The following is a 23019-nucleotide window of genomic DNA, read 5'->3' as shown; positions in this document are numbered from 1 at the left end:
TCTTCTCTCGGAGGACCTCAGCCCTAGGACCAGGCCTCAGAACTACCTGGCCTGATGACTGCTTGCTGTCCCCAGTCCACCTGGTCACGCTGCTGCTCCAGTTTCAACTGTTCTGCCTGCGGCTATGGAACCCTGACCTGTTCACTGGATGTGCTACCTTGTCCCGGACCTGCTATTTTGGACTCTCTCTCTTCCGCACCAGCTGTCTCTAACTCTGAATGATCGGCTATGAAAAGCCAACTGACATTTACTCCTGAGGTGCTGACCTGTTGCAACCTCTACAACCACTGTGATTATTATTATTTGACCCTGCTGGTCATCTATGAACTTTTGAACATCTTGGCCATGTTCTGTTATAAACTCCACCCGGCACAGCCAGAAGAGGACTGGCCACCACTCAGAGCCTTGTTCCTCTCTAGGTTTCTTCCTAGGTTCTGGCCTTTCTAGGGAGTTTTTCCTAGCCACCGTGCTTCTACATTTGCATTGCTTTCTGTTTGGGGTTTTAGGCTGGGTTTCTGTACATCACTTTGTGACATCGGCTGATGTAAAAAGGGCTTTATAAATACATTTGATTGATTGATTGATCATCTGCCAATAATTGGGTGAAATATTAGAATTGGGCTGCCTGTTTAAATGCAGACAATTAACTGTTTTCCTATTTTTCAAATAAGGCACCTTTCTGCCCCCTGGTGGTACAAACCTTGTTAAATTATCATCGTAGCTTAGCACACCATAGGTAAAACATATGACGCCCATGACCGCAGCAAAGAACAACATCTCTGTGTAGAAGCCCAGCCAGGCAAAGTAGATCCCAATCTTCTCCCCATAATACTTCCTGTTAACAACACAGACATAATTCAACTTATTTGGCATTAGGGAGTAGGGACACTTAGTATTTGCATGGTGTTGTAGATCAGCCCCCCCCCCACAAGCTGTTGATGACACAAACTGTTCACACCGCTCTTGTTGGTGGAGAGAATGTTGCAGGTTTAAAGCACATTTTCATGCAATTCTAGACATTTTGTCATGTCTAATGTGTATTCATGTGACATTTGAGTGACAAATTGTTACAACAATATCTATGGTCTAAAAAACCTAAGTAAAAAACCGTTAGCTGACATTTCTGACAAGTTATAAATATCTCTCTAAGATATACAATGACTGACATGACAAGAGGAACTGATGATGCACTACCCAATTTCGAAATTGCACCTTGTGCATTCTACTATTCCAACTTTCAAGTGTAAGTTTAAAGCCGGACTGAGTTCGCCCACTTCCCTCCCTCCCTCCCTCCCTCCCTCCCTCCCTCCCTCCCTCCCTCCCTCCCTCCCTCCCTCCCTCCCTCCCTCCCTCCCTCCCCCCGTTATAGACGTAGATCTTTGTGTCCATGCATGGGGGAAATGTAACCGATGTCCAGCCGATTTTATCTTACCTGATGAGGTTGAGGGGCTGCTCCTTGTAGAAACAGAGGAACCTAGCCCAATTCTTATAGAGGTGGTAGCGTTCGCTCTCACACTGCTCATTTGTGTTCCTCTCCCAGTATCGACACTGACAGCATAGGGGACAGGAGAATAATCAGCTCTAGTTTAGAAATAAATCTGACATCTTCACATGAAATCTACTGTGAGTATGTTGATGTGATGTAGGTGGGGCGTCACATGATTCTTACATCATGAAGTGGGAAGGCTGAGGTGTAGGTCCCGTTGTTCAGCAACCGCTTGATACCTTTCTTGTCTGTCTCCTTGCGGTCCTCTTTATGGTACGGACAGCGAGACAGGATGTAGTACACCTGACAGGAAGGGACATCAGATCTCTGTGTGTGTGTGTGTGTGTGTGTGTGTGTGTGTGTGCACGCGTGTCTCTCTGGATTCTGTGTTAAGATTCTGTACTCACTATTCTGTTGCGTGTGGAGGGGGGGAAGAAGGTGTCTCGGTTTTTGATGAGGAAGAAGTCTATCTTGTCCTTATCAAATGGAGAGGTGAAGTAGTCAGGCTGTGGGCGCATCACCTTCCCTGGCAGGCGGAACGGTCGGGAGAGCCACTCCAGTGGAACATCCTGTCCGTGGGGGATGTCGCTTTCCTTAAAGGGAACCTTGATCTTCAGCACGTCAGCGTAGGTGGCCAACACCTCCCACGGGGTGTGGATCTTCAGGAAGTATGTTTTCAGATCATCCGAGTCCTAAAAGGAAGGAGTTGAGAGAGGACAGAGCGAGGCAATTTGACTGACCATACAATTTAAGCACAAAACAGAGTAATCATATAAAATATTGAGTACATTTATGATACATTTATTATATTTTCACCTAAAAGTTAGTAAAGAAAACATAGAAACAAACACTCTGTACAAAATATTAGGAACAGCTTCCTAATATTGAGTTAATTTCAGAACAGCCTCAAATCATCGGGGCATGAACAACAAGGTGACCCAAATGCTTCCCACAGTTGTGTCAAGTTGGCTGGATGTCCTTCGGGTGGTGGAACATTCTTGATACACACAGGAAACCATCAGACTGTTAAACATCAGACTGTTAAACAGCCACCACTAACATTGAGTGGCTGCTGCCAACACACTGACTCAACTCCAGCCACTTTAATAATGGACATTGGTGTAAAAATATATCACTAGCCACTTTAAACAATGCTACTTAATATAATGTTTACATACCCTACATTACTCATCTCATATGTATATGTATATACTGTACTCTATATCATCTACTGCATCTTTATGTAATACATGTATCACTAGCCACTTTAAACTATGCCACTTTGTTTACATACCCTACATTACTCATCTCATATGTATATACTGTACTTGATACCATCTACTGCATCTTGCCTATGCCGCTCTGTACCATCACTCATTCATATCTTTATGTACATATTCTTTATCCCTTTACACTTGTGTGTTTAAGGTAGTAGTTTTGGAATTGTTAGGTAGATTACTCGTTGGTTATTACTGCATTGTCGGAGCTAGAAGCACAAGAATTTCTCTACACTCGCATTAACATCTGCTAACCATGTGTATGTGACAAATAAAAATTGATTTGAAACTGTTGAGCGTGAAAAACCCAGATGCGTTGCAGTTCTTGACACACACCAACCTGTGCGCCTGGCATGTACTACCATACCCTGTTCAAAGGCACTTAAATCTTTTATCTTGCCTGTTCACCCTCTGAATGGCACATATACACAATCCATGTCTCAATTGTCTCAAGGCTTAAATATCCTTCTTTAACCTGTCTCCTCCATCTACACTGGTTGAAGGAATCATATAAGGTAAGCTTTCACCTGGATTCACCTGGTCAGTCTATGTTGTGGAAAGAGCAGGTGTTCACAAAGTTTTGTACACTCAGTATATGTTAAAAACCCTTCTACCACTGAGGAAAGAAGACTGTGGAGTGAAATTCCCCTTTAAGAAAGCTCTGCTGAGATATTCCCCACTTTGCAGTAATGTGATGTGCTGCTGCATGATGACCACTAGAGGACGACAGCGTGCCACGGATGGGTAACTCACCGATTTGTCCTCAGTCTCAAGCTCCAGTCCAGCCTTCTTAAGGTTGGCCTCAAACTCCCTCCTCCTCTCCTGCACAAATACAGAGACAGACACACATGCACTTTACGCAATAGCAAGGATCAGGGCAGAAAAGCATTTATCCTTGTATCTCCCCCTCTATCATCTCTGCTATCACTTTATCCTTCCTTGTATTCTAACTTCCCCATTCATTCTCATAATCTTTCCTTGGGAGGATCCATTTTGTTCTTGTAGAAGCTCTGTTGAAAGACTGCCTGGCACCAGTCACAGCATTCTCAAAGTCCAAAAATCAGAAGCTAGAGGGCCTTGTAATAATGACATTTGGTCTGTCTATGGTCTGTCTGTGGCATGAAATCTTTGCTTCTCGGTCAAGAAAGAGGTGATGCAATTACCCCAACAACAAAGTTTCAACCACTGGGAACTTGTCAACCACTTCCTTTTAGCCACCTTCTCCTCTTTACCGCCCTGATTCAGGCTGATTATGAGTCATGGTCACGTGGTCAGTTGACCCCAGACACCGTCTTTACTGTGAAAAAAGGTATTGCAACGGAAAACTGAAATAGCTGTGTTCTTATTGAAGTTGTTCAGGCTCAAAGCAAGCCTGACCACTCCAAGGTTAATGCTCTGTGCTGTCATGTCCGTGTTGATAAACTGCCATGTGTCTCTCTGTAACCACACAATGCTCTCTGTCACGGTGTTGATGATGGTGCGTCATGCTGCCCACCTGCTTCTTCTCTCCATCCTTGTCATCTAGGTACGACAGTATGAAGTCAATCCTGCGAACCCCGTCCCTGAAGAACACGGTGTCTTTGTTCTGCTGTAGTCTGTCAGTCTGGAGGGCAGACAGAGAAGAGTGTCAGAACACTAACCCACACAAACTATTTCTCTCCTCCTCCTATGAACCGAGAACATCTGTTTACTGAATGTGACGATGCATGTTAAAAGCATATTATAAGTACATGGTCGTAGTTTAGTATATCGTTTAGGACACGCCCAAAATGAAATAAACACATTTATGTTGTAATGAGTGTGGACTTTCTTTTGTGTGGTTTGTCTTATGTAACTTGAATAGGAGTTAGGAGGCAGTGGATCCTGGACATGTTCCAGTGAAGGCATGCCTATCATTATGCTAAACGTAGCCCTCAACTATGGCAAGCAAAGTGGTACATATTGCACTAGTGCCTGAAATTAACTTTTTGGTTTTTATACTAACGTTAAACCTAGTCTTGATATTCTCAGATCATCCCAGACCAGTATACAGCCACTTCTTGATTCAAGCCCCAAACCTGGCACAGATAAAGAGAAGAGCTCTCTGAGAGACACTGAGGTCTTGCGACTGAACAATGAGAACTGTAGTAGAAAGAGGTCAGTTGTTTCCAACTTAGGCAAGGTACACAAAGGCATGCAAAACAACCTACTTTCAATACACACTCACTATTGATCAAGAATATTGATCACGGATGAGGATCAATCAAGCATGTGGAGGAAGACTAAAAACAAAACACATAATCATACATTTCTTACAGCCAAATACGCACATAAGTGCAAAGAAATGTATCTACTAATCCTTCAACATTTTGTTAACCTTTATCATGTAAATCATTTGACGTGTTTTTTGTTTGTTGCAGCGTTCAATTCATTTGCCCGTTGCATGTCAGAACACTGCTGCATTACAGCACAGAGAGCTTGGGAAGTCATCTAGGGCAGGGATATGTTAACGTAGAGGGAAAGGAGAGTGTCCAGGCAGGTCAACATGGGGTCATGGGACTAACCTCTGTGTGTCCAGGTAGCTGTGTACCTCCGTCCTCTACAAAGTTATTAAGACTGTGGCCATTACATTCCTCTGTGTAGAGAAAAGAAACACGAGCAGAGATTAGTTCCCATAAAGGGCAATCTGCAGTTGCTCCATACATTTTTGGACTTAGGATATATAGTACAATGATATACTGCATATGAGTCCATTGATTCTTGAATAATATAACTTATACATGCCTCATGAGCTTAGTTTAACTGTCACACCCCGTCAGAACACAAAATATAAACTAGTTTTAATCAAATGTTGGTAAATATTGTAAATGTAAACAAACACAGTATAGCCTCAAAACATGTTTAAAACTATAATTTTGGTATCTTGGAAGGTCAGTCCTTGCATCTATCCCACTGGGGAAAAACTGGTTGAATCAATGTTGTTTCCACATAATTTCAATAAAAATATCAAATGAATCATCGTGGAAACTGGTTGGATTTGTAAAAAGTCATCAACATCAGGGAATTTCATCTCTATTTCACCCAACTTATAACCTAAATCCAGTGTCATGGTGAATTCACGTTAGTTGACAACTCAAACACATGTAAATAACAAATGTATGTTGCACTGAGGTATAGGTCTAAGGATTGCCCCTTTAACAGAAAACTATTTACAATGTACAAATCACATAGTGATATGTGTGCAGAAATGTGTGACCACTCATTTACTTGAGAGAAAGCAATGGGTTATATGTCTATATATTTTACATAATTATTCCAGCCTCATCACACCAACTAGCCTAATAGGTCATATGAGATACAACATACACTTGATATGGAAATGTCAAACTTGTTCCCTGTGGTCACGTATGATACCTTCACTACATACAGTCAATTGGCTAAATGAATCCTAGAAAAATAAAGCTATGTTATTTAACTAAAATGACTGTGTAATGTCATCAGATACACTACATGACCCATCCCTCTGTTTCCACCAACATTCCTTTTCTACAGATTTGCCAATGATTTTGCAGATGATCGAGTCGGTCTCCCTCCTATTGCGCAATAGTTCTATATTGAGAGCAGGGATTGCTGATGTGAAGAAAACAGCATTAGTCTGTCAGTGGAATTGTGTTGTGGTCAGATGTCAGAACACCCCAACACAACACTGTGTTGACATGGACTGCCCTCAGGGCAACATCATGGTGAAATAGACATGAAGACACTCACTCTCCCAAGAGCTCTCAGACATAAAACCAGGGGAAAGAACTAAACACATGTGCCTATAAAAGACCAACTTTCACAAAAGCACACTTTCCATCTGGAGACACACAGCATTCCAGCAGCAGAGCAGAGCACTCCCCCAGCCTGGCAGAAACCGCTAGGAGGGAATGTGCTCATGTTGCAGCGCTGCCTGCCGCCTGGTTATTTCTGAATGCTGGGAAACAAGCACTTCCTGTGGGGAGGTTAGGCCTCTACGTACACGGAGGGATGGGGGAGGGGGCAGCAGCCCAGTCAGAGGCCCTGTAGTTCACTCAGACGTAACACAATCTAGCTTACCACAGGAAGGATTCCTTCTGCCCTGAGGCTTTCTTTCATTGGAGGTTTGACTGAGTGCCTTGCAAGCCAATGAGAGGCTCAAGGGAGCCGCTCTGTACAGCTGAGAGGTAAATTAAAGAGAAACTCATGAGGTAGGAATGATGTTGAGACTGCCAGCCAGCCAGATGAGTCTGAGCACAAGCATCCCTAACCCCTATGAAGGACAAACTAGCAGAGGGGTGTGCCAAGCTGTGATGATTGTACTGCTAACAGTTATTATCAGTCCAGAGCTGAGCAAACACAGAGAGAGAGAGAGTGTGTTACCAACCAGGGACAAGGCCACTTTTATTAGACATTTATAGATAGCAGCACATCCACACACATGCAGAAACACACAGTATAGTATACGCATAGTATACATACGTTCACATACACCTCAGCACCCAAGCAACACACATTTTTCAATGTTTTCAAAAATGAATACAATGGGAGACACATATCCTCAAATACAGTATGGTTGAACACATAAATACACTATTGTTTGTATATATCCCATATATTTAAAAGTATGTGGACACCCCTTCAAATTAGTGGATTTGGCTATTTCAGCCACACCCGTTGTATAAGTGTATAAAATCGAGCACACAGCCATACAATCTCCATAGACAAACATTGGCAGTAGAATAGCCTTACTGAAGAGCTCAGTGACTTTCAGTGGCACTGTCATAGGAGGCCACCTTTTAAAATTTCTGCTCTGCTAGAGCTCCCCCGGTCAACTGTAAGTGCTGTGAAGTGAAAACTTCTAGGAGCAACAACGGCTCAGCCGCGAAGTGGTAGGCCACACAAGCTCATAGAACGGGACCGTCGAGTGCTGAAGCGCGTAAAAATGGTCTGTCCTCGGTGGCAACACTCACTACCGAGTTCCAAACTGCCTCTGGAAGCAATGTCAGCACAAGAACGGTTTGTCGGGAGCTTCATAAAATGGGTTTCCATGGCCGAGCAGCCGCACACAAGTCTAAGACCACCATGCGCAATGCCAAGCGTTGGCTGGAGTGATGTAAAGCTTGCCACCATTGGACTCTGGAGCAGTGGAAACACGTTATCTGGAGGGATGAATCATGCTTCACCATCTGGCAGTCCGACGGACGAATCTGGGTTTTGCGGATGCTAGGAGAACGCTACCTGCCTCAATGCATAGTGCCAACTGTAAAGTTTGGTGGAGGAGGAATAATGGTTTGGGGCTGTTTTTCATGGTTCAGGATAGGCCCTTTAGTTCCAGTGAAGGCTAGACAATTCTGTGCTTCCAACGTTGTGGCAGCCATTTGAGGAAGGCCCTTGCCTGTTTCAGCATGACAATGCCCCCGTGCACAAAGCGAGGTCCATACAGAAATGGTTTGTCGAGATCGGTGTGGAAGAACTTCTCTGGCCTGCACAGAGCTCTGACCTCAACCCCATCGAAAACCTTTGGGATGCATTGGAAAGCCGATTGCGAGCCAGACCTAATCGCCCAACATCAGCCCGACCTAAATAATCCTCTTGTGGCTGAATGGAAGAAAGTCCCTCCAGCAATGATCCAACATCTAATGGAAAGCCATCCCAGAAGAGTGGAGGCTGTTATAGCACCAAAGGTGGGGACCGACTCTATATCAATGCCCATGATTTTGGAGTGAGATGTTTGATGAGCAAGTGTCCACATACTTTTGGTCACGTAATGTACCACCTCCTGGAACTAGACCCACATTCAGATAGTAGGAGATCCACTAGTGAAGATGTACATCAAAATAACACCCACTGTCTGCAGAACACCAACTTACTGTAAACACGTCTGTAGTCTCAAGCACACGCTAAATTAAACTGACATTGATAACCCCATCGAAGTCCTAGAGAACCTCTCATCCTACTGTAGCATCCACCTTCAGTGGGTAGTCTGGAGTGATTAATATCTCACATTGTCTTGCACATCCATTTAAGAAATAAGGTCCGGGGGGGGGGTGTGGGCTGTTCTTATGCATGAAGCAACGCAGAGTGCCCCCCGAGAGGTCATATACAGTCTGATATACCACGGCTTTCAGCCAATCATCCTTCAAGGCTTAAACCACCCAGTTCATATTATTTCTTAGGTGCTGGATAAATGCATAAAGATGTATGCACTCAGTGCAGGTGTTCTTTCAGCATCTGCTAGGAGTGTTGGCCTTAAGCCTTGGCCTTAGATCTTTATAAAGGGAGAGCTCTAGCAGGTTTCTGCTCATGTTTCCCTTTCTGATATATCAAATAACCCACAGAGAGATGCACAGATAAAATTATCCCAACAAAATCACACAAAAAAATATATTTTAAAATGTCAAATATGGTACAGGTAAATTCAATAAAATTTAGCATATTGGATATGAAAGGTCATTTCCTTGCTTCCTGTACTAAATCAAATGGAGCGATCCACTGGTAAACCCAAGGCCTTGGCACTCACTCACAGAGGACCAGAGGATGCAGAGTAGTATAGGGCTGGGTTTGGGCTATGAGGAGCCTGGCTCTGCAGCTGCTGGCATGAAGGGAGGCTGAGCAGCGAGCAAACAGCACAAGCCTCAGAGTAACCGACAGCAGTACATACAGACACAGCCACTGACTATGAGGTAAGGTTAGGAGAGGATGAAAGGATGGATGGACAGACAGGTGTCACATTAAGCCTTTTGTCTGCCAGTACCTGTTAATAGTTTCATCCTGAATGCTGTCAGCACAGCAGGGCCATCTTCTTCAGAGGAGAGACACAGGACAAAGGGGTTAGTCTGCTTAACAAAGTGCTGCTGGACATTGATAGATGCTTTCATGATATCATAGATACACAAATTCTGCATTAGAATATCTAGAGTAGCACCTACCAGACACAGACACACTAGCCTCAAACAAAAAGACCATGTGTTAAATATGTTTGATATATTCTCTGTTTGGCTCAATCACAGTAAGTGGCAGTGTGAGGACAGGAATACATTATTCAATGTTCATTTGTGGCATAAAGAAGCTGTCACCTTGATGCTGGTGAGGACCTAACAGCACCTGCGTCACCTGCTCCCACCGGCAGCACCTGTCTACTTTCCAGTGACAGTCACAGTGCCTTCCTGATTGTTTATCGTTTCAGCCAGATAAACCTATAGACAGCCTGGTAAATGATGTATTTCATCAGACCAAGACAATTTGGTTAGTGATTTAAATGGTAATACGAGGCCTGAGCTTTAGGCTACTTTCCTCTAATGAACCTTCTCCTCTTCTGTTTCAGCTACTGGGCTACCACTGTTATTCATGTTTCAAGTTTTATTAGTTGTTTGTACAGGATACACATGGCATACCATGTCCAACAAAATGTTTACAGGTTCCTTCTCGACAATGCAACAACAATAAGGAAATGTAAAAATATGAACATAAAGTAAATGGCTAAGTAGAATAAAATGTTTAGCATAAGTATAATACAAGAAGGCACAATTTATCAACAGTAGTTGTGATGTGTGTGTAGCATGCATTTATATGTGTGTGTGTGTGTGTGTGTGAGTGCATGTGTGCTAAGATGAGGAGAGGAGAGTCAGTGCAGGTGGTCAGTCCAGTTTAAGTGTTCAGAAGTCTGATGGCTTTTAGATAGAAACTGTCTCTGAGACTGTAGGTATCATACCTCATGCTCCAATTCTGTCTTCCCAATGGTAATGAAGTGAAGAGCTGATGGCTGGGGTGTGTTTGGTCCTTGATGATGCTGCAGGCCTTCCTCAGGCACCGTTTTGAGTAGATGTCCTGGAAGGGTGACAGCACGGTTCCAGTGATGTGCTGGGCTGTCTTCACCTCCCTCTGAAGGGACTTGCGGTCTGGACGGAGAAATTCCCGTAATGTACCAGGCCGTAATGCAACCGGTCAGGACGCTCTCGATGGTGCAGCTGTAATATTTGGAGAGGACCTGGGATGGCATGTCAAATTTCTTCAGCTGCCTTAGGAAGTAGAGACACTGTTGCGCCCTCTTGACAAGAGTGGTGGTGTTGTTGGTCCATGTCAAGTCCTCTATGATGTGGATGTTGAGGGACATAAAACTAGTGACTCTCTACTGCAGTCCCGTTGATGTGGATCGGGGAATGTTCCCTCCCTTCCTGAAGTCAAGAATCAACACCTTTGTTTTGCTGATGTTGACGGAGAGGTTGCTGTCCTTGCACCACAATGCCAGTTCACTTACCTCGTCCCTATAGGCTGACTCATCGCTGTTGGTTATCAGGCCTACGACCGTGGTGTCGTCAGCAAACTTGATGTTGGAGTTGGTGTCGTGCTTAGCCACACAGCCGTTGGTGAACAGGGAGTACAGCAGAGGGCTGAGGACACCCCTGGGGCCCCGTGTTAAGAGTAAGTGAGGACGAGGTGTTGTTGCCTATCCCCACAGCCTGTGGTCTGCCCATCAGGAAGTCCAGGATCCAGTTGCAGAGGGTGGTGTCCAGACCCAGGGCTCTGAGCATCATCATCATATCACAGGTGAAATTGTTCTCTGATGAACTACAAAAGTGCGTCAATCTCATGTCATGTTACGCCAGGGATTCTAACAGTTTATAATAGATAGAAATACAATTCATAAGAGATAAAAAATACAGTTTATAATAGATAAAAAGACAGTTTATAATAGGCATTGTGATGCTGCACAGTGACGCGGTACTCTATTTAATTAGATGGATATCTAGACTAAAAGTTAAAGCATTACAATATGTCTGTATATACTGTAGGTCAATAAGTACTAAATGGAAATGATTGGCCCATTATGTGCCATTCATCCCCCACATAACTAGAGCTGATTAGTTTATCAGGGAAACACTGTAGGCCACACACTCACCACATTCTCATTCACTCATGACCAACATGGTAAGATAACCGGCCATATGTCTTACGGCCCTACATACAGAAGATGGATCATCTAGAAGGCCAGCATGTGAGGCTTGTGCAACATACATCCTATTGTTGAAAGATGTTTGTGTACGAGACACAATGAACCACAACAATGTCACTACGTTGCTACCATGGCCTGATGTGACCTATTATGTCTAAACTCTTATCATCCTTGTAGCTCCAGCAAAAATAGCACCATGACATATCAGACTGGCTTCTTTTGACTGACTCAAACATACATGACTCATGGCTCCAATAGCCTAACTACTGACATCATCCCCAAGTTCATTTTCTCAGGGGAAAGACAACACACAGGATACCTCACTGAAATGACATTGGTTTCCTTACCCTGTAGGAAGAGAGACCAATCCATGCTTTGCTTTTGTTTACCTTGCTGAAGTAACCAAATGCTAACTTGAGGATTTTTAAATACATTTTATTTAGCATGTTTTAAATGAAGCAGCATAGGGTCTATGTTTAGGGGGAAGCCATTCTAGTTTTGATTTACATTTGGTTGAGTTGTCAACTAACGTGAATTAAAACGTGAAATCAACAAAACACCATGCAATTGTAATTAGGTTGTAAATTCTGTGAAAAAAATATTAAATTCCCTTTTGTTGATGACTTTTTTCCAATCCAATCAGTTCTCCACGTTGATTCAGCATCATCACATTACATTTTTTTGTTGAAATGACGTGGAAACAATGAGTCAACCAGTTTTTGTCCAGTTGGAAAGCTGTTTTGAATCCCCATTCTCACATCGTCTGTTGATGACTTTCTGCACATGGAACAAACAAAATCTCCCTTCTTATCTCCAGGATACAACTGGCCTAGTCCCAGAAGGGAACTTTGCCTTGACAAAACCCTGAAAGTTAGATCAGGAGAGTGGAGCAATACCCCAGTGCCCCTCCCAGCGAGGGATCGTGGGCAGAGCAGATAGCAGAATTCATACTTTATCTTCTCTAAAACAGACATGAAATGTCATCCTTCTAATACTATACTGTTTGAATGAGGCATTCTTGCATAAGGAGGAAAAGTAGAAATGTTAGAATATTACAGATCTTGTCCATCAGAATTATTCCCCTAATTTTTCTCATCTGCACCCTTTGGCCTTGTTGCGTACTGCATAATCGCCACTGAGGATATGGCAGAGTACATGAAAACAAACTTTTGTTCTTTGTTCTTCGTAGCTTGTTGTCTGTTCAGATGTGATGCCCAGGTTAACCCACAGATAGAACATGGAATGCTTTGGCACAGAGCTTCCTAAACCCACAAAGCAACACAATCACAAAGCCCACTGTGATCAAGTGCATCGACCAATGTTACTCAAGATGTATATATTAATCTGCTCATGGCCACTGAAATGTAATTGTGGAAGACCAAAGAAGGGATAATAACCAATTGGAGGTGAAAGGAGAAAAGTCCAGGCGTGTAATGTTTTTATCAGAGAAGTATTTATATGAGAAGTGAGTTAACACTCTCGCATATATTCAGATATTCAGATACTGCTCACAGTCTGTCTAGCTCAGCTATCAAAGAGAAAATATAATTACTCAGCCAGTTTCCATGGCAACACTGGGGCTCCCCCTCGTCTGTGAGCCAAGATGAATTCACTGGCTTGCCCTCCGTAGCCAGATATACAACACCTTAAATGGAAGCGGTGCACAACTGTCTAATACGTTTCTTATTAGATCATCAATGATTAAGGGTGAGTGCTGTAATGCAAAGATGATTATTTAGGCCTAGTTTGTGCCTGACTGCCCCTGATCAAGACCAATTAGGCATGTAGAATTGGAAACACGCTATGAAATTAATAGAGGTTTTACTGCGATAGTGAGAGATGTTGTTTACTAATTTTTGATAATACTACAGTGCCTTATCGGAACCTTTCAAAAAAACTATTTTGGATATGTAACTGATTTAGAGCCATGAGAGCCATAACAAGGCAGCCAGTGTGAGCATGTGGGTAATATAACTATGAAAAGTATTATTCTGCAATAGAACTGTATTATATAGATGCAGATGAACCTGAAGTCTATTCACGTTCAGTCCCTACATAAAACTGTCAGCATGGTGATCCACAACACAGACGCACATATAAATAGATCTTTGTTATTGTTATTGTGCAGGAAGGTTTTCCCTGATAACAGCCAACACAAAGCCGTTGGTGTGAAAGGGCAGTCTATCAACACAGAAGTCCACACCATCTAGACCCAGTGTGGGTAGTCAGCCATACTGTGGATATTTACCAACAAGGAGCCTTAACACAAAAGGGCAAGTGGCAGATTGTCCTTAAATTAACCTGCTCATTCAACTCACTACACATTGAGAACAGAAATACCTATTGTTCAGAGATAGTGGAACCTCATCACTTGGCCCTGTTTATATAATACCAAAATAAGTCAAATGGACAGCAGAGTCAACAGATTTTTCACCTAATCAACTCGAGGATTCAAACCAGCAACCTTTCAATTACTGGCCCAATGCTCTTAACCACTAGGCGACCTGCAGCCCTATAGGGGTGAGATGCTGAGAGTAAACAGTGTGAGACAGGTTGGAGGGAAGCCGGACTGTTTCCATCCATCAGTGAACTTGCACCAACTCACTTCATTACCCAGCAGAGAGGCGGATGTAACAATATCTCAAAACCATAATTACTGCGGCATTATTGAAACCATTTTACTGTCGACATTATGAATGGTCAAGTACTATTTTCTGTGAAGCCATACATAATACATCGCAGCCTACAAAGTATTTTTAACAAAAGGAACATTTGTAATTGTTCAAATCTGTTTATTACCCACAGCAGCTCTACATTTTCTGAGCTACCTCTCAACCAGCAACATTTCATAGAGGGACCCTTGCTACCATGACAGCTTAACACATTATGCAGTGGATGGCTGTATTTGGAGACAAAGTCATCTCTGTGGGCAACTCTGTATAGGCACACTGCCACATTCTCACAAATTGTGACATTTTTGTTTTAACAAATGTGATCTAGTAATATATTCTGCATATATTCTGACCTTTACGGCCTATTTGTCACTAAGCACAATTGGAAAAACAATAGTACTGTTACAGTTTAACTCCTCCCTACAGATCTCTTCAGTGAGTGACTGCTCAGTCAGTCCATAGCATCATGGTCTATTCCCTGTCTAAATTGGCACTCAAGGTAGAGAGACTATCAGCAGATAATTGTGTTTAAGAGTTCATGCACTCAATGTTAACAACTATCTGTTCTCCAGCATGTAATTATGGGAGTATTACCTTGGGACAGTGTGGCACCACACAAAGCAAAGGTTATAGATATGGATTAGAGGCCTACTGAAGCCCTTTGACACATCCTGAAACTAGGAAATAACTGAAAACAATTAGCAATCCAATTTATATTGGATTTTACAAATCCATGATTAGACAGTTAAGGACAACCACATGCGATGGAGTGGACATGTCTGTCTTAGCACATCATTGCAGATGTCTACCTATAACTTGTTTCCTTTTCGCCATGAAATTTCATGGAAAACATAAACATAGGACACAGCTTATTCACACAGGAGCACATTAAGGGGAGACGTACTGAGCAATACTGAGAGCAATACTGAAGTTATGGGGCAGTTAATGGTGTTTAAAAGGGCGGGCATGGCCACAACAATGGCCAGTTTCAAGCGGCATTCCTTGTGCAGTGTGGAGTGACTAATAAGTTCTCAATAGAGGGATATAGATAAGCAGAGTGCCGCTTGCATCAGCTTTACTAGGCCTATACATTAGCACAACAGATCAACCTTGCATTGAAGAAGACATCAATCTGCAATAATTATTTTATCACAAACCTGCTTGGAAATTATTATAATTACATCATTATGAATAATATTTAACTTATTTGGACTCAATACTAATCACTTTGAATGCTGATGTGTAAATCAACAAAGAAATTGCCAAATACATGCCATTTTACAGACTTCTGGAATGAGCTTTAAGTACCTGTCCAGTAAAAATCTCTTTCAAAAGTTAATATTCTGATAACTCATACCCAAGTAATGTTGCTGACTCATGCGGCCAAAGCATAAATTGGAGAAAAAAAAACTTTAAAAACCCGCTTCAAACTTAAAAAAAAATATTGCGATTTCCTTATAGAGGATGATGTTATCCTCTAGATGGCCAATCAGCAGTCTACTAGCTAAATATTTTTTGGGGCCCATATATGCCCACACCATTCCAACGAAGAAAACACAACATACTTAATTGCAATTTTTTGGAATGAGAACGACTTCACTCATATTGTAATTAATTATTGGTCCTATTTCATATACATCTGGAAACACTGGACAGTTACTTTAATTTGTTAGTTTCTCAAACTTCAAGTTTGTCCTTCTCTCTCCCAGTAGACCTGTCAGCATGTGAATGACGTCATTGCATGTATTTTCAGTTATTTCAGAACTATTTTTCAAACCTTTACCATTTAGTTGTACAACTGTGAAACACATTAAACTTTATTCCGAAACATAATCTGTTATAAATAACATGTACATTCCATAACATTTGCGAATCTTTAGGCAAAACATTGTATGTGCCTCATCCAGGTAGCCCACTAACGTACAGTGACATATGGCACAGACAGAAGTAATAGCCATTAGCCAAACATTATTCCGAACCCAAATGATAGACAGTGGAATTTCTAGTCACAAAACTGATCGAAGTAGCCTTTGGTTGGATGTGTTTCCTTGAGCATTTTCTGAAAGCGCTTCTTAATAGCCAATGAAAACAAAGATTATGGTATAGTCTACATTTACCGTGTATATTACCAAAGTAGGCTAATCTCTGAATGTGCTTTTTACCTCCAATCTGGGAGTCCATTGCGCTCTTCATTTCGATCAAAATGTCATCCCTTGCCTTTCCCGTTATTCTTCTCATCTCCACCGACTATGAGAAAGGAGTTGTTTTTTCTGGAAAGTGAGGACGGGGAGAGAGGATGCCACCCCACGACTCGATCCTCGACCCACTGTATTTTAGTTTGAGGCTTGGGTTTCACACCAAAAATAAACGATTCTGGCATTCATTGGCTGAAAGAATAGCCCAACATTGTCTTGACATATCCTATCATATTATGATTGCACTCATACTGCTTCTCTATCCACGATACATATTAAAGGGGAGTGGCAAAACCACGCACATTCTGTCGGCAAATCATTGTTCTTGGGAATTAGTGCATCATGCATTTTACCATGTGAATGGCCTCAAACTGGATGTTTGGTAATTTTGTACGGTTTTGAAAACCCTTCAATTCTCACCAAATTAATAAATATTTTGTACAGCCTAATCATATGAGCCTAGCTGACTATCCTACTAAATTATTTCAATTTGTGCTATGTGAAGAAACACAGTCCACCAAGCAAGCTGCATACATATACATACATACATATACATATACATATATATTTACTTTCTCTTAGAATTAGGCCTAAATGATATATAATATATTTCAAATTTACTCAAAAGATGTTCTCTCTGACAGAGTACAGTACTAATTGAAGATGGGTGATGGTTCTTAAAATGTAACCTACTTTCTAGTTGTTTTTTTTTGTAGAGAAAAAAAAACGATTGGGTATTAGTAGGGGGAAACACTGGAAGTTTCGGTGGAAAAGGTTGTGTGTGTCAACTGTGGGGTGCCCATGTTTGCTAGGGATCGAAAGAGTGGGTGCAAGAGTGGCAGGTTGAGTTGGCCAGAGTCAGACAGAGTAAGTCGTACAGAAGGTGTCTTATGCTGAGGCAGTGAGGGATCCTGAGAGAATCCCTGTGAGTAGGCCTAGTAGACCTGTGACAGCACAGAGGGATAGGTCAATGAGTGATGTATGCTTCAGAAAGGTTGGTTTAGCGTTCATAACGATATTCTTAATGAGTGTAGGGTTATATGGCAGGGTCATTTAAATGTTTTTACTTTCCCCATTTTTTTCCATTTTGTGGATCAGTATAATGTACAATGATTTCAAATCAAATCAAATTGTATTAGTCACATGCGCTGAATACAACAGCCTTACAGTGAAATGCTTACTTACGAGCCCCTAACCAACAATGCAGTTTAAAAAAAATATGAATAAGAATAAGAAATAAAAGTAACAAGTAAGTAAAGAGCAGCAGTAAAATAACAATAGTGAGACTATATACAGGGGGGTACCGGTACAGAGTCAATGTGCGGGGGCACCGGTTAGTTAAGGTAATATGTACATGTAAGTAGAGTTATTAAAGTGACTATGCATAGATGATAACAACGATGTAAATAGTCTGGGTGGCCATTTGATTAGACGTTCAGGAGTCTTATGGCTTGGGGGTAGAAGCTGTTTTAGAAGCCTCTTGGATCTAGACTTGGCGCTCTACTGCTTGCCGTGCAGTAGCAGAGAAAACAGTCTATGACTAGGGTGTCTGGAGTCTTTGACAATTTTTAGGGTCTTCCTCTGACATTGCTTGGTATAGAGGTCCTGGATGGCAGGAAGCTTGGCCCCAGTGATGTACTGGGCCGTACGCACTATTCTCTGTAGTGCCTTGCGGTCGGAGGCCGAGCAGTTGCCATACCAGGCAGTGATGCAACCAGTCAGGAAGTTCTCAATGGTGCAGCTGTAGAACCTTTTGAGGATCTGAGGACCAATGCCAAATCTTTTCAGTCTCCTTGGGGGGAATAGGTTTGTCGTGCCCTCTTCACGACTGTCTTGGTGTGCTTGGACTATGTTAGTTTGTTGGTGATTTGGACACCAAGGAAATTGAAGCTCACAACCTGCTCCACTACAGCCCTGTCGACGAGAATGGGGGCATGCTCTGTCCTCTTTTTCCTGTAGTCCACAATCATCTCCTTTGTCTTGATCACGTTGAGGGAGAGGTTGTTGTCCTGGTACCACATGGCCAGGTCTCTGACCTCCTCCTCGTCGTTGTCAGTGATCAGGCCTACCACTGTTGTGTCATCGGCAAACTTAATGATGGTGTTGGAGTTGTGCCTGGCCGTGCAGTCATGAGTGAACAGGTAGTACAGGAGGGGACTGAGCATGCACCCCCGAGGGGCCCCTGTGTTGAGGATCAGCGCGGCGGATGTATTGTTACCTACCCTTATCACCTGGGGGCGGCCCATCAGGAAGTCCAGGATCCAGTTGCAGAGGGAGGTGTTTAGTCCAAGGGTCCTTAGCTTAATGATGAGCTTTGAGGGCAGTATGGTGTTGAACGCTGAGCTGTAGTCAATGAATAGCATTTTAACATAGGTGTTCCTTTTAGGCAGGAAACCTTAGTGTGGTGGTCTGCTTAAAACATGTTGGTATTACAGACTCGGACAGGGAGAGGTTGAAAATGTCAGTGAAGACACTTGCCAGTTGGTCAGCGCATGCTCACAGTACACGTCCTGCTAATCTGTCTGGCCCTGTGGGCTTGTGAATGTTGACCTGTTTAAAGGTCTTACTCACATCGGCTGCGGAGATCGTGATCACACAGTCTTCCGGAACAGCTGGTGCTCTCATGCATGTTTCAGTGTTATTTGCCTCGAAGCGAACATAGAAGTAGTTTAGCTCCTCTGGTAGACTCGTGTCACTGGGCAGTTCTCGGCTGTGCTTCCCTTTGTTGTCTGTAATGGTTTGCAAGCCATGCCACATCTGATGAGCGCCAGAGTCGATGTCGTACGATTCAATCTTAGTCCTGTGTGACGCTTTGCCTGTTTGATTGTTCTTCGGAGGGCATATTGGGATTTTGGGTTATATTCCCGCTCCTTTAAAGCGGCAGCTCTAGCCTTTAGCTCAGTGCGAATTTATACCCCAGTCTTGGTGGCGGTAATGCAACAGAAATTGGATGCCAACCACTGTTAAATCTCAGCGAATAAGATGTATGTTTAGAAATTCTGATATAGGCCTACACTGGCATTACATTTACAATCCATTAGACTACTGTAGGTGGCGGTAAGGTATGACGATTGGGTTATTTGCCCACTAAAGGCAGGAGCGGGGGGAAACTACCCTACCCAGCATACATTGCAGCATACAAACCGAAGTTGCAGCGCCAGCGTGAAGAAGGTAAAGCGGGAGATGCAGCTAGCTAGCAACACAAATCAGCTTTGAATGCTTTATGTAGTAGCTAGGTAGTTTACTGAACACATTCCAACGTATCGATGAAGTATTGCAAGATATAGAATGCTTGTGGTATGTTCCACCCTCCCTTTATTCAAAGTCAGCTACAGCTAATGTTAGCTAGCCAATGAGGCTACTAGTTGACGTTAGCTAATAGATATCCAATGTCGATTTCCATAATTGGTTTACTTCGTGGTGAATTACTCAACCCTCCATGTTGTTATGCTGTCTTCCCGTCAAATACCATGACAAACAAAAGCTAGCTAGGAGACCTGAGATACGCACGAACTAGCTACTAATGTTAGGGGGCGTAGTCGCTGTGTTAGCTCTTGTCCATCGCACAACGACGAGATGCCCCTGCTTTGTCGTTTTCCATATCCTTTCATCGTAACTCATCAAAGTAAACATATTTGTAGTTTGCGGGATTACTTTTCTCTGTATGTACAGGGTGTACTTTCTCCCAAAAGACGTTTAGGAGTACTTTCATTATCGTCAAAAGATCCTGATCCGCGCGTATGCGTGGGATCTGCACTACTAGCTGCTTGCACAAGCGTGGACCAGAGCTTCTCTGGCAGTATCATTGAGCTAGATGTAGGAATCAGGCCCGTTTTAGGATGGGCAGAGCCATTGAGGACTTTAAACATGCTTAAGTAGTCAGTCAACAAGGTGGGACATCCTATAGGTTAAGGAAGGATCACATAATTCCATCCAGGTTGATGAAGGGAGCAGACAATTAATTATACTCATGAGCAAACATCCCATAACTGCAGGTGGTAGTAAATCGCCAACCTTAGCTTTATACCTGTTCAAACAACATTTCAGGTGGCAGTATGCACCCTTTCAGTTTGTTTACAAATGCCATAGAAGAAGTAGAAGGAGAAAATTGACTACTTCAAAATTGAGATGGCTTCAGTTGCTTTGCCCATGCTCTAGCAGACATCATAATGGGACAGATACAATGTTGTGTCCTCTAACTACAATATCTCTATGGGTGGTATACAAGGCAACTCATTGTCGTTGCGTGATGGACCAGAGCTACTGTGTTGTATGCAGATCCATCTAAGTATATGAGTCTGGTTGTATGTATGCAATGTAATCACAATTTACATAAATGCAGTGAGTGGGTAACAGACTGATCTGCGTGTATTTTTATTTTTTTTACAGCTTGTCGCTACACCATTTTAGTCTGGTATTGGTCACACCATGGCAAAAGTTGGAGCTGTCATCAATCCCCACACATTTGTCTTATCTGAGCTGAGCAGCATCCCAACCAGCTCCCGCAACCTGTGAGTCTGCAACTCCAGTAAGATACGTCCTCACACTAACACAAACGGTAACATTACGTAGGATGTCAAACATTAAATGATTTGAAAACCCTCGGTACAGATGCACCCACTTACAGTACTTAATGTTCACACGACGCTGCAGAGGACTTATAGGCCTACTCATCTGCAGTTGACTCACCACACCTGATGTCACACTTGACATCTTGTGTTGATGTTGTGCAATTGCTCTGAAATGATAGTTTCATTGTTTTTACCTGGCAATGTACTTATTATTTACAGTATAGGCCTAAGCTTTAGAGGACTAGATCCGTATGGCTGTTTTTAATGTATATCTTTCTGTGTGTCTGTTAAGGGTGGAAGGACTGCCGCCACCCTTGAACCTCACGGATACAGAAAGTGGCGGTGTTGCAGCTCTACCAGGCTAAGGTCAGTCATTTCTTGACAAAGTGAAAATATTATAATGCATGCTATATTACCATATATATTATATGTTTCAATTACCACTCAGAACAACCCTCTCATACTCTTCCAGGCTCTTGACCCCTTGACTGTTTGAAAGTTGTTTTTTTCCTGTGGCATCAGACCCAGGCCCTTGAGAGCAATGTGTGAGCAAGAGGACCACGGAGACGGTGGACGTAACAAGCTGTCCAACAGGGACGCAATCAAGCTGACAGATAACCTCTCTCTGAGTGACTCCGACCCTGAAGAGCGTAATGAGTCCATAGACCCAGAGGTGGAAGACTTGTCCTCATCTGATGATGAAGAGCACCAGAACTCTTGCCCTGGTCCCGGTCCCAAGAAACCCGCATTCAGTCTGACAGGTGGCAGCTCAAGCTTCTCCAACCGCAGCCGAAGCATCTTTGATTGCCTGGAGAGTGCCGCTAAGCTGTCCTCGTCCCATCTGGGCCAGGACAATGTAATTGATGGGGTCTTTGCACGTCCCCCTCCACCCCCACTGCTGCCGAGTGGAAAGAAGTATGGGGAGAAGGTGGGGGAATTGGTCAGCAAGCCTCCTCAGAAGAGAGGAGTGCCAGATTACCTGGTGAATCCTGAGCGCTGGACGCGCTACGACCTGGAGGATGTGCCAGAGACCAGTGGCAGCAAGAATAGCATGGTGGCTCAGCAGTACATACAAAGCCTGCAGCAGAAGGAGAAGGAGAACACGATGGAAGATGATCCTGAAGAGCCTTTTACACCTACTTTCAACCAAGGCCAGAGTAGTAGCTCAGAGCATAAGATTGTGTTTTCCAGACCTAGCCGGCCACAGAAAGATGAATCTGCAGAAGTTAACAAGCCTGATCGAACTAAGGCAGGGATGGGTCTCTGTCACTTAGATGATGAAGAAGAGGAGGGTAAAGGCCAAGCAATCGCCCCCCAACGCCCAAAGGAGAGTGAGCGGAAGAGGAAGTGGACACCGGTGGGGGACGCAGAGGGCGTGCTGATTGATAGGAAGGATCAGCCGCCTATTGGCTTCGTCATTAGTAGGAACGTCAAAAGGAAGAACTTCCGCAAGGTGTCAGAGAAAGAGGAGGACTGAGAGTACACATGCATCAATCAATTGAAGTCCTCTGGAAATAATGGAGGACCCTAAATATGGACAGTATTTTAGTGCTTCCCTGTAGAACCTCAACCAGTGGAGTTTTTTTCTGAATCAAGGGAATGGTTTCGGCCTCTTGACTTTATCAGAATCAATGTAAAATGTGTATTTTGAATATTAACTTCAGACATGAAAAGCACTTGTCAGTAATGCTAATGTATATGGCTGTTTTGAAGTCCAAAGAATATTGAATTTAGCTGTCAAGTATACTGGTGGAAGTGTAATGTAAACAATTGTATTTGTAGTAGACCCTTGTAAGTGGCATTATTTTTCCTATTGCTATAACTATTATTGATTATTGGCGCAGTAAAGTCTTCCCACAACTAAA

General features: G+C 43.0%; 2 protein-coding genes across 11 annotated transcripts in view; one reads left to right on the top strand and one right to left on the bottom strand.

The window, feature by feature from the left end:
* Positions 1-16836, bottom strand: part of LOC139411540 (anoctamin-5-like) — a 25733-nt gene extending 8897 nt beyond the window's left edge. The window contains exons 1-8 of one of the 3 annotated variants that reach the window (XM_071158012.1): positions 16551-16836; positions 5307-5377; positions 4259-4366; positions 3517-3585; positions 1894-2178; positions 1670-1789; positions 1433-1548; positions 701-835 (exon numbers count right to left, since the gene is read on the bottom strand). In XM_071158012.1, the coding sequence (XP_071014113.1) occupies positions 701-835; positions 1433-1548; positions 1670-1789; positions 1894-2178; positions 3517-3585; positions 4259-4366; positions 5307-5377; positions 16551-16626 (980 nt within the window). In that variant the 5' untranslated portion in view covers positions 16627-16836. Of the gene's footprint in view, positions 1-700; positions 836-1432; positions 1549-1669; positions 1790-1893; positions 2179-3516; positions 3586-4258; positions 4367-5306; positions 5378-9517; positions 9585-16550 lie in introns of those variants that run through there. The other 2 variants (XM_071158013.1, XM_071158015.1) reach the window with 2 other exon arrangements.
* Positions 13328-23019, top strand: LOC139411542 (U5 small nuclear ribonucleoprotein TSSC4-like). Of its 8 annotated transcripts, none has more exons than XM_071158023.1 (4): positions 13328-13423; positions 20973-21094; positions 21447-21520; positions 21627-23019. In XM_071158023.1, the coding sequence occupies exon 4, from the start codon at positions 21696-21698 to the stop codon at positions 22629-22631; it is 936 nt and encodes a 311-aa protein (XP_071014124.1). In that variant the 5' UTR covers positions 13328-13423; positions 20973-21094; positions 21447-21520; positions 21627-21695; the 3' UTR covers positions 22632-23019. The 8 variants fall into 8 exon arrangements, with proteins under 8 accessions (XP_071014124.1, XP_071014120.1, XP_071014122.1 ...); XM_071158019.1 differs by having other exon boundaries at positions 13331-13423; positions 20973-21111; XM_071158021.1 differs by lacking the exon at positions 13328-13423 and adding an exon at positions 19701-19754.

This window comes from Oncorhynchus clarkii, chromosome 6 (assembly GCF_045791955.1).
Source record: "Oncorhynchus clarkii lewisi isolate Uvic-CL-2024 chromosome 6, UVic_Ocla_1.0, whole genome shotgun sequence".
Classification (NCBI taxonomy): Eukaryota; Metazoa; Chordata; class Actinopteri; order Salmoniformes; family Salmonidae; genus Oncorhynchus; species Oncorhynchus clarkii.
The sequence above is the reverse complement of the archived record's forward strand: the minus strand, read 5'-3'. Positions and strand labels throughout refer to the sequence as shown.